General features: G+C 42.3%; 2 protein-coding genes and 1 long non-coding RNA gene across 11 annotated transcripts in view; 2 read left to right on the top strand and 1 right to left on the bottom strand.

Annotated features, from left to right (window-relative positions):
- LIN54 (lin-54 DREAM MuvB core complex component) overlaps positions 1 to 10547 on the top strand; it is a 35727-nt gene extending 25180 nt beyond the window's left edge. For all 7 annotated transcript variants that reach the window (XM_083571236.1, XM_083571239.1, XM_083571241.1 and 4 more), the window contains 6 exons: positions 531 to 622; positions 1824 to 1895; positions 3064 to 3166; positions 3330 to 3467; positions 5786 to 5988; positions 7185 to 10547. In XM_083571236.1, coding sequence (XP_083427362.1) covers positions 531 to 622; positions 1824 to 1895; positions 3064 to 3166; positions 3330 to 3467; positions 5786 to 5988; positions 7185 to 7386 — 810 coding nt within the window. In that variant the 3' untranslated portion in view covers positions 7387 to 10547. The remainder of the gene's footprint in view (positions 1 to 530; positions 623 to 1823; positions 1896 to 3063; positions 3167 to 3329; positions 3468 to 5785; positions 5989 to 7184) is intronic.
- LOC310742538 lies at positions 7281 to 12496 on the bottom strand. Of its 2 annotated transcripts, none has more exons than XR_014538528.1 (3): positions 12323 to 12496; positions 11114 to 11227; positions 7281 to 7418 (listed from the first exon to the last, which is right to left on the bottom strand). It is a non-coding gene; the product is annotated as an uncharacterized lncRNA (long non-coding RNA). The 2 variants fall into 2 exon arrangements; XR_014538529.1 differs by having other exon boundaries at positions 12227 to 12496.
- Positions 12497 to 12709: 213 nt separating this feature from the next.
- Positions 12710 to 16766, top strand: part of SEC31A (SEC31 homolog A, COPII coat complex component) — a 59224-nt gene continuing 55167 nt past the window's right edge. The window contains exons 1-3 of one of the 2 annotated variants that reach the window (XM_083570964.1): positions 12710 to 13094; positions 13495 to 13533; positions 13960 to 13986. The gene's annotated coding sequence lies outside the window, so the exon portion shown is untranslated. The remainder of the gene's footprint in view (positions 13095 to 13494; positions 13534 to 13959; positions 13987 to 16766) is intronic. The other variant, XM_083570966.1, reaches the window with a different exon arrangement.

Genomic DNA, 16766 nt, shown 5'->3' on the forward strand with positions numbered 1-16766 from the left:
AATGTAAAAACCGCTCTATGTATTTCCCAAATAAAGTTTTTTCCTACTATTTTTTATCTGACCTTGAAACTTAGGCATTAGGAATTGAAGGAGCTTTGACAACGTAAACTGCTAATCAGGTGTAATATTTTAATTTAACTCTCAAACAGACTTTTAGTCAAATGGAGTGTTATAGTTCCTGAATTTTTTAATCCTGTCACAAAAAAGTGTGGTGCTATGAGACATTATTGTTATTTTTATGTTTAGACAGGTTTTTAATCTAGTTACAACAGTCCTCTTAGAACAGTGTATCATAAGAGGTGTGAGGCTTCCATTAGCACTAGAAAATTAGGTACACATTAAACATGAGGTTATAATCCAGTTTCCAGGACAAAAGCCCTCCAGTCTAAAAATAGTAGTGAACATCTTCTTCTGACTCTTAATGACGGAATAAAAAGTGTTTGGCCGGCTATTTGCGCAAGTACTAATCTGCAAACGGTATGTCATGTACTGACTTCGTGTTCTGACTTTGTGAATTTATTTATTTTTAGCTGCAGCAGTCATCCTACGTATCAATAGCAAGCAATGCCAATCTTAGTGGGACATCTAGTATCCAGACCCAAGCCCGCCTGCCATTCAATGGGTGTGTATTGTGTAGATGTGTTTTAAATAATCATTGCGCAGCACGGAAAGACAGAGGATTGGGAGAAATATTTGGAGTTGTTCGGTGTTCAGCTGCTGAAGTGGTAGGGCATCTGCCTTACATGTAGGAGGTCTCTGGTCTCGGAATATCCAAATAGGGTTGATATTTTGCTTGGTCCTAAAAAGATACTGCCCAACTGTGAATTTTTGCAGGTTTTTTTTTCTTATGTGCCAGCCCAGTTACATTTTGCTTTATATGAAACCAGAGTCTTAAAACAGATAAAGATCTTACAGATGTAAAAACAATTCTCTCTACCTATAAAAACTAGCTAAAATTATTTAAATCCTACCCAGGTTCCAAAAGGAAAAGTAATCCCACATTAGTAGGGCAGGCACACCAAACACCTCTGCACATATTTTTATTCCTAATGAAGAGACTGAACAATCTTGGTCAAGCGTATTGTTTCTCGTGGTTTGTTTATATGGGGGTAGTTCAATAGATCCCAAATATCTGGGCACACTTTGTTGTTACACCTGAAAAAATTAATTTTAGAATGTGGAAGAGTAAGACTTAGGACTGCTTTTTGAAGAGCCCAATACCTCCCCCCCCCCCCCATGCATGAGTCACTGATATGGGCATGCCTGCTTAACTGAAAGGACACAGCCCCAAAGAAGCAACTTTTAGGGAGACACAACAGGAAACAGCCTCATGAGGCCAGGTGAATTTGCTGAGTCTTTACTTTTGGAGTGACTGAATGATCCACTTACAGCTGATGCTCATGTAAAGCAGAATTACTAGTCCCTGACAGAAACTAAGCAGAAGAAAGCAACGCCAGAGCAGGTGATCATTCAGAGAAACAGTTGATAGCCTCTGTTATGCATTGATACAACGGACTTATAGGACAGTTAAACTGATTTGGTTTTTTATCCTGATGCAGTAGCATTTTCCTTCTGGCACCACAGTTTGGGAATTAATTTTCTGATAAGTCATTTGGTGGAACCACTTGATCTGGAGGCACCTAAGATGCTCCTGCTCTCTGACCTTGGCTCAGGGTGGGCTAGGTTGTGTAGTCAGAACTCTGGGGAACAGATGGGTCAATGGTCCCATTATTGTTATTGCACATCTCAAATGACGCAATAGCTAATCAACATTTTGTCGTTTGGGCCAAAAAATGACTGAAGTCATTAAAACTGTTTTACAGAATAATTTCCTCCGAATCGGCAAATCGCCCCAGAAAGCCATGCAACTGTACAAAATCACTGTGTCTTAAGCTGTAAGTATAACTGTTTTACTTTTTGCCATCTTGAAATGTTAAAAGTAAAACCCTGTTTTTCCATCAGCAATAAAGTGCATGCATTACAGCAGAGGTAGCTAAAATCTTATTGGGCTTCCAGCACAGCCACTGCTCAGGGTTGTGGTCTAGCAGCACGTTAAACCCATTACAGATAAAAACTTGTGTTAGAGGAAGATCAAGTAGAGGCCACATTTCCCATATTTAAGGTTGTTATCTTAATCTCACTCTGCGGTAGATACTATCTTTTGCATTTTAGACTTGGATAAAACTTGCGCACTGCTGCTGAGCACCATGTGCGTTATAGGATGAGGCCTCCTTGTGTAGTGATGTGTTCTTGAGATCAAGATATGTGAGTGGGCAAAGAGGCAAAACGACGTTGCCTGCAACACATCCTGGTTGGCTGAGTAGGAGGTTCAAGCAACTTTTCAGTATGCTGAATGCAAGCTCCTCCCGGTTCTAATTTAATGGCTACTAAGTTGAAGGGGGGGACGCGGGTGGCGCTGTGGGTTAAACCACAGCTTGCTGATCAGAAGGTCGGTTTTTCGAATCCCCGTGACGGGGTGAGCTCCCGTTTCTCGGCCCCAGCTCCTGCCAACCTAGCAGTTCGAAAGCACATCAAAGTGCAAGTAGATAAATAGGTACTGCTCCGGCGGGAAGGTAAACGGCGTTTCCGTGTGCTCCTCTGGTTTCGCCAGAAGCGGCCTAGTCATGTTGGCCACATGACCCGGAAGCTGTACGCCGACTCCCTCGGTCAATAAAGCGAGATGAGTGCCGCAACCCCAGAGTCGTCCGCGACTGGACCTAATGGTCAGGGGTCCCTTTACCTTTTAAGTTGAAGGGGGAAAAGGCCTGCCCTTTCCTTTTCCTTCAGGGCCAAGCCACACTAGCTTTCTTCTTTGTGGGTGGAGTGTTGGAAGCCCTTTCTCTCCAGAGCTGCAAAGCCCCCGCGGTTCTGGCCTTGGGATTTTTTTTCTCCGCGAAACTTGTGACAACAAAGATGGAGAGTTGTTGTTAAACCCACTTGGAAGGCTGACCTGCCTGCCGTGAGTGTGGCTGGAGGAGCCATGCAACCCCTTGCAATCCACGCTTGTTGTGCCGTCCTTTTGGGCGTTTTGTGTTCAAGCATCACGCGAGATTTCCCTTTCAGGTACTGCGATTGCTTTGCCAATGGCGAGTTCTGCAACAACTGCAACTGCACAAACTGCTATAACAATCTGGACCATGAAAATGACAGACAGAAAGCAATCAAGGTAAAGCTCTTCCCTTTCTAAAGCAAAACCAAACCTGGACAAAAAGACTTTTGTCTTTTGTGACCGGATGAAATGGTGTCTGCCAGTTCCTCCTGTGAAAGTCTGGGTTTGCGTCTCCAACACTTGCATGTGGTGATGGATTTCTTTGCATCTGCCTTGCTAGGCCTGCCTTGACAGAAACCCAGAAGCCTTCAAGCCTAAAATAGGGAAGGGGAAGGAAGGCGAGTCGGACAGGCGGCACAGCAAAGGCTGCAACTGCAAGCGGTCTGGATGTCTCAAAAACTATTGTGAATGCTACGAGGTAAGACCCAAAGTCTGCTGTATTTCTCTCCTCTCTCAGTACTTTTTTGTCACTGCCCTCCCTGGTTCATTCTTGCAACATCTCCACGGCGGTTCCGTTTGTTTTGTTTTTTAACACACTTATATTAGGCTCATAAATGTTATGTGAAATACTAATACAGTGATACCTCTGGATGTGAACGGGATCCATTCTGGAGCCCCGTTTGCATCCTGAAGCAAACGCAACCCACGTCTGCTCGTGGGCGGGTCGCGATTCGCCGCTTCTGCACAATGCGCGTGACGTTATTTTGAGCGTCTGTGCATGCGCGAGCGGCGAAATGCAGAAGTAACGTGCTCCTTTACTTCCGGGTCACTGCGGAGCGCAACCCGAAAATATTCCTTCCGAAGCTACTTCAATCCGAGGTATGACTACCTCTACAGTGGTACCTCAGGTTACAGACGCTTCAGGTTACAGACTCCGCTAACCCAGAAATAGTACCTCGGGTTAAGAACTTTGCTTCAGGATGAGAACAGAAATAATGCAGCGGGAGGCCCCATTAGCTAAGTCATACCTCAGGTTAAGAACAGCTTCAGGTTAAGAACGGGCCTCCAGAATGAATTTAAGTTCTTAACCCAAGGTACCACTGTATCCCTATTTTAAATCCAAGGCTATCTTCAGCCACAGGAAACCTCTTAAATAAAAATTCCTTCAGTGCTTCTGGAAAAGACCCAGGCTCTGACTTTGGGCAACCGCCACAGGGAAAGGAGTTCAGAGCCAGGAAGTAGCTTAACAAAGGCATTCTGCCATGTTTCGCTTACTGTGTCACATCCATATAACTTCAAGAGCCTCTTGCAGACTTGACTTCTACCGATAGGAGAATGGGAGAACGAAAATCTCCAGTAGTTGAAGGATTATATCCCCTAATTTTGCAACATAATGAAAGATCAGTGATGCACTATTGCAGATTAGGCAGTCATATTTATCCAGCTGATGTTGCACTGAAAGGTGTGTGCTAAACAATACAGTGGTGCCTCGCAAGACGAAATTAATTCGTTCCGCAAGTTTTTTCTTCTTGCGAGTTTTTCGTCTTGCGAAGCACGGTTTCCCATAGGAATGCATTGAAAATCAATTAATGCGTTCCTATGGAGACCTCTTGCCAGGCTGGCGGTGCGGAGAAGGGCTTTTCTCCCCACCGCAAGCCTTCAGGACAGGTACGGGAACAGAGGGGAAGGTGCGCAGTGCTTCTCCTCTGTTCCCAGGGCTTGCGGTGGGAGGAGGGTTTTTCCTCCCCACCGCCAACATTCAGAACAGCATTCTGAATGTTGGCGGTGGGAAGGAAAACCCTCCTCCCACCGCAAGTCTTCAGGACAGCCATCCGAAGGCTGGCGCGGGGAGAAGGTCTCTCCGCCCCACCGCCAGCCTTCGGAGGAGGTCCGAGGACAGTGGGGGAGACGCGCTGCGCTTCCCCGCTGTCCTGGAGATTTCCCTATGGGCTTTCGTCTTGCAAAGGAAGCCCATAGGGAAATTCGTCTTGCGAAGCGCATCGAAAAACGGAAAACCCTTTCGTCTAGCGGGTTTTTCGTCTTGCGGGGCACCACTGTAATCATTTTGAATACATGAATAAATCTGTGATTTTACAACACACAGCAAAACAATACCTCAAAGACGGCCTCTCCCCATATGAACTGATCTGGACCCTGTGAAAATCATCTGAGGCCCTTCTTCCTGTGCCTCTTCCACGAGAGGCCCGAAGGGTGGCAAAATGAGAATGGGCCTTTTATACATTGGCTCCCGATTTGTGGAATGCTCTCCCCGGGGAGGCTCGCCTGGCGCCTGTGTTACATATCTTTAGTGCCTGGCAAAAATTGTTCCTCTATAACCAGGCTTTTAACATTCTATGGCTTTCTGCAGCGCCTGCAAGACAGAGCTGTTCTGCCTGGCCTTTGGTTTGGACTTAGTCTGACCCTTATGTTTCCCTCCCCTTATGGTTTTGATCTATGGGCTACTATTAAAATAAGGCTGCATTTTAAATTGTATTTTTAACCTGTATTTTAAATTGGTTCCCCCCCCCCCCCATTATGTTTTTATTGTAATTTTACTGGTGTTAGCCTCCCTGAGCCCAGCCTTGGCCGGGGAGGGCAGGGTATAAATAAAATTTTATTATTATTATTATTATTAAACGTGTTTCTAGAAAGGGTTTGTTGTGCTTTTCTTTTATTATGTATTTTGTGTTCTCATTTCGTATTTTTATGTTGCGAACTGCGCTGTGAACTTTGGATGAAGGGTGCTATACAAATTAAATAAATGAATGAATAGGCTTTTGTTTTTCTCCTGTTCAGGCAAAGATCATGTGTTCTTCAATTTGCAAATGTATCGGCTGCAAGAACTTTGAAGAAAGCCCAGAGCGGAAGACGTTGATGCACTTGGCTGACGCTGCTGAAGTGCGAGTCCAGCAACAAACTGCCGCAAAGACAAAGTTGTCCTCGCAGATTTCAGACCTGCTGACAAGGCCAGCCCCGGTGTTGACCAGCGGAGGGGGAAGGTGTGCTTACCTCCATTTTGTTGATGTCATGCAGTCTCTTCTGTGCTGTTAAACAATGCTGTAGGTTGAGAGAAATAGAGGGCATGGAAATAACTTTTGGGGAGCAGAGTGCCTCCTTCTGCCTCACTTGCCTGGACTCCTATTTTATTCTGCTGTTCTTGCAATTGCTAGACGTGGAACAAGTACCATATTTTTCGCTCTATAGGGCGCACCGGACCATAGGGCGCACCTAGTTTTGTGGGGGGGGGGAATAAAGAAATAAAAATTATCCCCCCCCCCCCAGTCCCAAAGAGCAAAGAAGCCAAGACTTTTCTTGGCTTCCGCTTTAGCCACGCACAACCTCTCCAGCCGGGAGAAGCTTCACGTGGCTTTGGGAGAAGCCAAGACAGCGAGCGGGATGGATCCTGCTAGCTGTCTTGGCTTCCTTTTTAGCCACGGGGCTGGGGCGGGGGAAGCCTGAGCTTCCCCAGCCCTCAGAACGGGTCCGGGAGCGGGGGCGAGGTTGCGCAAAACCTCGCCTTCGCTCCCGGAGCTTGCTGCTATCCGCAAGCCTTCTGAGCCCGGTGGGAACTCCCGCCGGGCTTCGAAGGCTTGCGGATAGCTGCCCAAAGCCCGGGATGCGCAGCGCTGTGCTCCCCGGGCTTCAGGCTGCAGGCTGCTATCCACAAGCTTTCGGAGCCCGGCGGGCACTCCCGCTGGGCTCCGAAGGCTTGTGGATAGCTTCCTGAAGCCTGGAGAGCAAGAGGGTCGGTGCGCACCGACCCCTCTCGCTCTCCAGGCTTCAGCGAAAGCCTGCATTTGCTCCATAGGACGCACACACATTTCCCCTTCATTTTTGGAGGGGAAGAAGTGCGTCCTATAGAGCAAAAAATACGGTACATAGTACTACACATTAATGGGTGTGTGTACATGCTGTTTCCCTGCCTTTTCCCTTTAGCTTTTAAGGGCTTTAAACCCCTTTAAACCTGGAGGGAGGGATCTGTGGAAATGATGAATGAAAGTCATTGTCAGCCTGGATTTCTAAAGATTGTGGAGAAAAAGAAAAGCACATTGCTATTCTCACGGAAGTGTGTGTTTGAGGAACTGCATCTGATCTTCCTTGCTTTTACAGATAGATACCTTGATACTTAATTTAGGAAAAAAGGAGTCTGATTGTCAGTTATAATGCGCTAAGGCTTGTTCTTGTTTTCTTCTAGGTTGCCATTTACGTTTGTAACGAAGGAAGTTGCCGAAGCGACGTGTGACTGCTTACTTGCACAGGCGGAGCAGGCCGAGAAGGCAGGAAAGTCGAAGGCAGTAGCAGAACGGATGATTCTAGAGGAGTTTGGACGTTGTCTGATGAGAATCATTAATTCGGCAGGAAAGTCCAAAAGCGACCCTTGTGCCATGAACTGCTGACTCTTGAAATGAGCTGTGGTCTGAACGGGACACTAAAAGGCACAGGGACACTTTTTAGTTCACATCAGATGTAGTTTTAGTCCATTCTTAATTTGGTGCTGCTTAGTTTTCATTGGTGTATGTTAATATTGAAGCTTTGTAATGATGTGTACCTTTTTAACTCAACACTTTTACTTAATGCATATGGCGTGTATCTTTGTCCTCTCAACTTCATGGGACTGCACAGAGTTGAGATTCTCCCCCCCCTCCCGCCCCCATTTCTCTCTTAAAAAACGTTTCTTCTGGCAATTCTTTTTAAATTATTATTATTTGCAATGTATAGTGTTATATTTTGTATGCAGGTGGGTGGGAAGACATCTGACAGACAGGCTTTCAGGAACACCTCTTTGCAAACCCAGTTGAAATGACATTTGGCCAGCATCACAACACAGATTTTGTTGCAAAAGCGAATAGCAGTACATCCTTGGATAAAGCAATGTTGAAAGGAAGTCAGTTAAAATAAATATTTGCTAGAAAGCAGTAGTTGCCTTGTTAGCCACAGTCCTGACTTCAGCGGGGAAGTTTATTGTGCAGATCTTACTATTATTATATATTAAGAATAACGCATTATCAGAACTAGACCCAGAAATATCTAACTATGATATACAAAAAATCAAGGTGAAAATTTATATCATAGCCTCAAACAGCATAAAACAACATTTATAGTAAGTTTTTTAAAAATAATGTATCACTGTAATACATATTCCAAATTTTAATAAACTGTTTTCATTCGATTTCAAAGAGATTATCAATATGTTGTTTGACAAATTTTAATGTTGCTAGGGATTTTTAAAAACATTTCTGCTAGGTCCCAAATGTTAGCCAACCACCTCTGAAGGTTTGAAGGCAAATATCTCTCTCTGTCTTGAATCTAGCTATCCTTATAAGGCAGTAATCAAGTTTTCATGTAACTTCCTGATCTTTTTAAGAGTGTGCTCTTTGAGATATGTGACTATAATTGCCAAAGGATCTTCTGGTAGCATTAATACCACTTATATTCATTGATACCTTACAACTCCCCCAAATCATTTAAGCTTTGTACCCTTCCAGTGCATGAAGTTTGGGGGGGGGAATCATTTATTGGGTTAATGATGGAAGATGTAAGCAATGTTTGATGATGCTACGTACCCTCTAAAGAGCACTTTGCAATGTGCCACACCTTTTAAATTAATATATGGGTGCAAGGGGAGCATAACTCTTAGTCTATATAAAAGGTTACATGGTTTTGCTCACTGAATAGCCCCAAACCATTTCCCCAATATCCAGATACCAGCCAGGATCCCCAAAGCACATGAGTACTTGTGTGCCTCTTGAGTTTCTCAAACAGCAGTTTCCCCTTCCCTCAGACTCCATAGCAAATTGTTTTGAAGGGGGATTTTGAAAATGAATTTGCAGTTGGCCTGGAGGGGGGAGGGAGTAAAAAAACAAAACAAAACCCATTAAGGGCAGCTAAAATGGCTCTTTGGATTCCAGCTAGCCAATGGGAATACTTAATGGTTCAAGGGTGTCTTCAAATGACCTACTTGGGTTTTATTTTAAATGTGATCAGTGAGGTGTTGAGGGTTAAAACTTCTAAAGATGTGGTGTTTTATTGTGTTTTAGCAATGTGGTAGTCCCCTGCAGATTTGAGGAGGCTGCACTCTATGGCCTCAATACAACACTGCTTCACTTAATCCCATTGAGTTTGACAGATTTAAGTGCACCTGTGTCTGTTAGATTGTGGCTACAGTGCATCAGACAACAGAGCTTTCCATTCAGAAATTTATCTGAAGTAAACTGCATCTGCCTTGCCACTCGCTGTGTCATTTTGTTTTTGTTTCTGTTTTTGTATACACCTCAAGTTTTAGCTTACTTATTAAAAAGTATATTTTAGCAGTACTGTGGCTGACACGCCCTAGTAAGACAAAGCTAAACCTCATAATTCCTTGGTGGAACAGAACCCCCACTCCACACCCCCCCCCCATGAAATAGCATTATTTTGGGTCGAGATGCTTCAAAGTGAAAGCCTTTGTAACAAATATTATTAAATTGCTAAACACACTTGCATGGTTTTCTAATGCAGCAAATGATTCAATCATTCTAAGTTTCATGAATGGATATAAATCTCATGCTTGAATTAGCAAGCACTTGCTATTATCTTAGTCTGCTCTGTAATACTTCAGTTCTTTACCCCCAAAGGGACAGCATAGAACTGTACATATATATTTTGTTTTGTAACTGTGTATGTATGCACATAGCAGGCTGGCATATACGTACACTTTACCCTGAAAGGGAAGCTGTTTTTCCTTTTACCAGAATTGTTTTATGAGTAGAACTCTTGACTTGGAGTCAAAAGTCAGTGTGTTACCTTTTCAGAGTAGATGGTGAAGCTCACCTTTTTACTAATTCCATAAGTGTCCATACGATAAGAGATGTATAAATGTAAATTAGTGTAAGTGGATAAAATAATACTTGATCAAGTTATTTTTTTGAACATGCATACTTTGATCTAGAACTAAACATGTGTTTAATTTTGTACATACTCTGTGTCTTATTCTAACTTGCACCTTTTGTGATGTGTATTTATAAGTGTGCAGAAAACCTTTTGTGAAGTTTGGATTCCGGTTGTAGATTATGTATGATGGAATTGCGTGTAAAAGATATGAAGAAGGTGCAATCAAAGATGTACTTTTCTGTCCCCCACTCCCCCCCCCCTTTTAGAACAAGCTTTTTCCTGTATTTAGCTTGGTTCTTACCGTCTTCTTACTCTTGCTTTTGTGTTTTTGAACATGGTTCCCTGCATGAAACTGCTGAACAAAGTTAGTTAAAATTAACATCGAGATACTGGGAGGAATCTACGAAACACTTGTGCAGTACAACGTCTCCAAATTAGTGTTTCTCCTGCATTTCCGGCATGATTGGAAAATGCCCAGCTGGAATGCTTTTGTATCATACCGATTGTCAGCAGATTTTGAGAGGGGAGGGTATCGGGGATTAATTTTCTAGTTCTGGTTTACATCTAAAATAGATTGAAATTTATATTTACTAGACCTATTCAAAGAATACACTTTTCTATATTGTAAAAACAAATGTCAGATAAATCACAAAGGAAAAAAATAAAAAGTTTATACTATTCTGTACAAGTGAATGTTTGCACTTTTTTCTTTGATAAGAACCTTTACATTCCTCATTACTACCAGGTTTTATTAGCATTATGAGGGCCAAAATGAGGCAATTTCCTTGAGAGGAATTTGTCCGAGCTTTAAATGCTTTATCATCTTAAATCCTCAGTATGTTCAATGTAGAATTTCTTCTCTTTCCTCCCCAGCTGTCTCCTTCCCATACAGTTTTCCATTTTCCCTGTTGAACAGGACGTAGCCTTGGTTTTATTTGATTCATCATTTGTTCCCCATAATTCACTGGCAAGTCATGTTCCTTCTCGCTTTACAACATTGCAAAACCATGGCATTTCGCTTAGCCCTCCTATCAGATGTCAAATAGATAAACAATTACATGACTTTCCATAGACATCTGAAGGCAGACCTGGATCAAGAAGCTTTTAATGTCTGTTGTTTCGTTGTGTGTTTTATATATTCTGTTGGAAGCCACCAAGAGTGGCTGGGACAACCTAGTCAGATGGACAGGATGCAAGTAATAAATTATTATTATTAATATCCCACTCTGGATGGTTTGTGAGAGCCACACTCACCATCAACATTGGGCAATACTGGTGTGCTTTGGCACAGGCCTCAACTCTGCTGAAGGTGAATGACGATGCTGCTGCTGTTCTCTTCTGTCAATGAAAACTAATGTTACTACAGGGCTGAGGATATAAAACAGGAATGCTCAACCTCATTAAAACTAGGCTGTTTTGTGTAGTCCTCAGTGGTAAGCATGCTGTGATAGCTTCATAACTTCATGCACTTTAACGAACAGCCATGTTGCAGGGTAACGGGAGAAAGAAGGCTGTATGTTGTTAGGAAAGGGCACACATTTTTTATAATTGCATTTCTCTGAATTTTAGCCAAGAATTCGGCCTCTTCTCAATGGGAAGACCCATCAACGTCCTCTCCAGTTTCTTAAGTCCACAACTTGACTGCACAGCCAAAGTCTTGCGTGCAGCGGCTCCCAGTGCTTTGTAAACATTGGCTGGATTCTCCAGGAGTGGAAACTTTTTAGAGAAAAGTCATTCTACTAACTTATCACTGATTTTCGTTGCACCATCATGTGGAAGCAAGCCCTAATAAGCAGGAAGTGTTCCTTTCCCAAATACTACACTACTACAAGTTACAGGGAACCAGGCAGAGGGCCTTCTCGGTAGTGGCACCCGCCCTGTGGAGCGCCCTCCCACCAGATATCAAAGAGAAAAATAACTACCAAACTTTTAGAAGACATCTGAAGGCAGCCCTGTTTAGGGAAGCTTTTAATGTTTAATAGGTTATTGTATTTTAGTGTTCTGTCGGAAGCCGCCCAGAGTGGCTGGGGAAGCCCAGCCAGATGGGCAGGGAATAAATAATAAATAATAATAATAATAATAATAATAATAATTATTATTATTATTATTATTATTATTATTATTATGACACGGATATGAAAGGAGTCCTGTGCAACAAGGCATCTCATATGATTTCTCAACAGCCTGTGAGGTAGGACAGGCTGAGAGAGGCTTTGGCTGGCGCCACCTCCAGGTCGTACACGCGGGGAGCTTTCATGGGAATTCAAGCCCTGGTCACCCAGGGTCAGAGTCAGAAACCGTAGCCACTAGGCCATACTGCTTCCTTCCTGGACGTCACAGACTTCTTATAATAATATTTTCCCCCACTCCCTCAGGCTGAGCTCAGAGCGGCGTCGCTCTAGGGCTCCGCATCTTTGTAGTGAGAGCCCTATCGAACCGAAAGCACGGGTGGGTTTCGCAAACCGCCCGCGTCAAGGAGAAACGTACACGCAGGTCTACATCTTTCGTAGCTCTACGTGCTCGCCACCGTTCGTTGAAAGGCCGTTCAAACCGCCGCCCTCGCGGATTCCGTTTTCCTTATTGGCTCCCCTTCCTTGCCTGGAGCCCTTTCTGATTGGCTCGCGCTTCCTCTCCGTGTGTGTATATAACCGTTCTTCTCATTGGTCAGTTCTTCTTTAAGGCTCCGTACTTCCGATTGGTTGCTTTTCCTTTCTATCATTCCAAATAACGTACTTCACTCGCGTACCAAAAGCGGAAGAGGATGTCAGGGCCCAATCAAAAGCAGCGTACGGCTAAGAGCCAATGAGAGCACGGCCGCGCTAGGCGCGAGGTTGGCTATACCCGCGTGCTTTGGCAATTCAATTCCTTTCGGGTTTCGTCCTTGGTGGAGTGCGGGTCTCTGCGTAGAATATGGGGGTTTTACAGTAGCTTTGTACTTAGGTTCATTTAACGGGGTGGGCGGACGATTATTATGACTACTGTTGTTATTTTTCGTCTTCCCCCTTTAAATGTATTTAATTTAAAATTTAATATATTAATTTAAATGTATTTAATTGCTACTAATTTGGAGTCTAGTGAGAGGCACTTGAAAAATTGCCGGGGGGGGTACCCAAAACATTTTTTTCCAATTTATTGGGGGAAGCTGGGGACCCCCACTCCGTTTTCTGTAGTCTTTTCCAGACCTTCAGGCTTGAGTGGAACTTTTCACTGTGATGAGGTGGGTCCATTTCTTCAGGTTAAGGGAGAGTCTTGCTAGCACGTACTGTGGTTGGTTGCTTGTCATAACTTGTAACTCCCTTCCACCCCAATCCTTCAAATTTTGCCTTTGTTGCAACAGGAGATAAGTTAGGAATCATCATCATTTCTCATTTATTTATAAGTTATTATTTATACCCCGCCCATCTGGCTGGAAGAAATTACGGTACTTGGCACAAATTGCCTGGCAACGTTCATAACCAAGAAGCCATAACTTCCTATGACAGAACTCAATACTGGAATATTAGTGCTTCTGGTTATTCAGTACAGTGGAGGCAGCAGTGAGACCTCTGTAATGTTGCTTGAAGGTGCACCCCCACTTCTGATAAGACTTGCAGGTAGTCTTAATATGTGCTTTCGTGTCCTTTTTTGTTTTGCAGAGGGGCTTCATGACGGCAAGGAGTCCCAAACTTCTTGAGGTATGACTGTTGCTCTGAACAACATTTGGCATAGGTTTTGTACTTTAATATTTTGAGGACTTGTTTTCGCCAGTGTCATAAAAAATGTTCATTTTCCTTGTTGACTTATGGAAGTTTTAGTACAAAGTAGTATCCTTAAAATGTGTGGAATCTACTTTTTTAAAAAAGCTCCCAAATTGAACATGATTGCATGTAGACTTCAGCATCAGTACTGTAGGTTTCTTTTTCATTTCTGCTGGTACTTGCCTCGTGTCCAGTGATTAAACCTTTTTTTGCTGTTCACATCATGATTTGCTGTGATTACTATTCTTGAAGATGAGGACACAGGATTTAAAGTAACATTTCAGATTCTTGAACATTGTATTTTCTATATCTCTAGCTATCTTTTGAGATTTACTTAATTATAATTCATTTTTCTGCTTTCAGGCATAAAGAATCTTCCAGGATAATCAGGTAACATTTAAAGCATTTGTGAAAATGGCGAAATTAAGAACTAATACTCATGAACCTCTTGTCCATGCAAGTAGATCTGAGTTGTAGGGGGGCATGGTTTGTCATTCTACAATCCTGTGGTCTTGGGTAGCTGAAAAAAGTGCTGCTGTGATCATACTGTATTTACCGTATGTTTTCCTATTAAAACATGGTGTCCATGTGAACATGTACTATTAGGTTTGCTCAGATGGGTAGAAACTTGTGCAAATCAGCTCCAGTAAATATTCTAGATTTTGTGCATAGTTGACACACACACAAAGTTTTTTAGATATTTGCATGTTATATAATGTTTGTACCCTGCTCTCTTAAGTATTTGGAACAGTGTATGTATAGTTCCCATATAGTTTTCCCATATAAGCAGCTTTAGCTTCAGCTGTAGAATTGCATAATGTGCTTTTATTTATTCTCCCACCTCCCAGTATTTTTAAAAAAATAGATAGGTGTGTACCACAGTGAGCATGCTAGAGAGGGAAGTTCATTTTTAACGGTTGTGTCCAAAATTAAGTCCTGAGCTCTTGAAATAGAGGTTACTAATTAAAAGCCATTTCCTGTGTGTTTTGTCTTGAGAAAAATATGAATTCCTGCTGGATTTTTGGGTGGTTTGGATATTTGCTGTCTTGATTTCTGTGATATTATTCACTTGTGTGGAGGATCAAGTGGATAAATGTCCAAGGAAAAAAGGGGCAATATCCAGAGATGGAAAGAAGTCACAATTCCGACTAAGGAAGAGTAGCAGATGAAACTGATGAATTGTGCTGAAATGGCAAAACTTACAGGAAGAATTAGAAACCGGGAAGAGGCTGGTTTTAATAAATAATGGGGAAAGTTTATAGCTTACTTGAATTTTTTTGTAAACAATTACATACATTGGTATGTTTGACACAAAACCTGTAGTAAAAATTTGAATTATGGATTGGTAAAGGATTTATAATAATAGTTACAGAAGAGATGCAGAGGGAAAATCATTAAATGATGATCCACAAAGAGGGGCGGGGAGGGAATTCAAAGGGGATTTTATGTTTTTATTTTGTGTATTTTTCTTTTGCTTATTGTATGTAAAACTGAAAATGCAAAAATAAATTATAAAAATAAAAGAAGAGCCTCTCAGGCCCATGTCTAGAAAGTGTGGGATGAACAGAATAAAATCTGGAAAAAAGGAAAAGGGGAAATTATAAAAGTATAACTTTTGACCAATCTCTGTAAGACACATTTTGTATACTGATCTTCCTTTTGTATTGATATAAATAAATAAATACTTTGACCTTCAATGAAGTCTTGTGGCTTGATTTCTATATTTGTGCTTAGGAAGCAGAACTAGCATTCTAAACTTTATTAAATAATTTTTACTAATATCCCAGCTGTGGAACTGGCAAATATGTTAGATGATGTATTCAAAGTACTTGGGAGAATCTGAAATAACATGTACGGTTGGGTGGTATCAAACAAAATGTCGTTAAAATGTGGTACAGGGGGAAAGGAAAAACAAGTTCAGAATTCGTCAGGATGCAGTGCTTTGCCCAGCTGTGGATTCTGGATATTTTTTGTACTTTTACTTTCTATAAATATTTATTTCTTGGCAGATTTAAAGGCGGCCTGTTCAGAGAGCTTTCCACATGATACACAAATAGTATTGTAGATAAAAGGTAGCTAAAATCCACAATGTATATTGAAAAACAAATATACATAAAACCATAATCACAGTTACAATCATACAAATATTTGTATAACTAAATTATGGGACTGAGTAGGCTTGCTGAAACAATGTTTCAGCAGGGAACTGAACACGTGTGTTGGCCTAATCTTTGCAAGTCAAGGTATTTGAAACTCACATCTGTGTAAGTAAAGAAGAGAAATGACTGCTTATTCTGCACTGAAAATGGATTCTGCGTAAATTTAGTGATTGGATAAGAGGGCAAGTCTCACAGATTGGTAAGCTTTGTGTCTTGTTTGTGGGGTTCCTCTTGGTTACTGTGGGAAATGGGATGCTAGACTCATGATTAGGTTCAAAATTGATGCCAAAGCTCCTAGTAAATGAGAACACTTTGTGGTGGCTTTTATATGAATCCTGGAGTAGCTATTTCAGAAGTCTATTCTAGCATGGGATCCTCTGAACTACCAAAATTTCATGTGTATGGGAAAATGCAAGTGTCACTTGTCCGTTCCTGCTCAAGATTATATATGCAGCCTTAGGAAAAGGGTAAGAGTGAGACGCTCCTGTGCTAGTCATGTTTTAACAAGTTCAGTGCAACTTAAGTTTACATTCATGGACATAGGATTTCAGCCACAAGTGTGTCGGAAGTGTATCAGTGGCAAACTACTTAAAACAAAAACAACACACTAGTCTGCAGTTAATTAGGCCTGCACACAAACCTTATATATCTGTCAGGAGAGCAGCCTCTCCCCTCCAACCCCATAAAATGCCTCGCTAAAAGATAACTTTAACGTGCAAATTATGTGCAGCGTATGCAGACTCCAATGTACAGCTGCTGCACAGTGTTGGACTGAAGTTCAAACTCCTACTTGGGCAGCCCCCGAGCGGCCAAACCTAGTATATCAGATACTGTGATTCTAAATAAACATTAAAGTCCAGGGTCTTTAGCTGTGCCTGGCTGCCTTAACGGTCTGCTTATGGAATTCCTTGAGGCACTGACCTTCGAAAGCAGTGTTGGGCTAGGCCTTTGCCCCATTCAGCAGCTCTTTTCTAAACTAGCTGCAGTGGGGAAGTAACTGCACTCTGCACA

Source organism: Podarcis filfolensis, assembly GCF_964270895.1.
Source record: "Podarcis filfolensis genome assembly, chromosome: 9".
Classification (NCBI taxonomy): Eukaryota; Metazoa; Chordata; class Lepidosauria; order Squamata; family Lacertidae; genus Podarcis; species Podarcis filfolensis.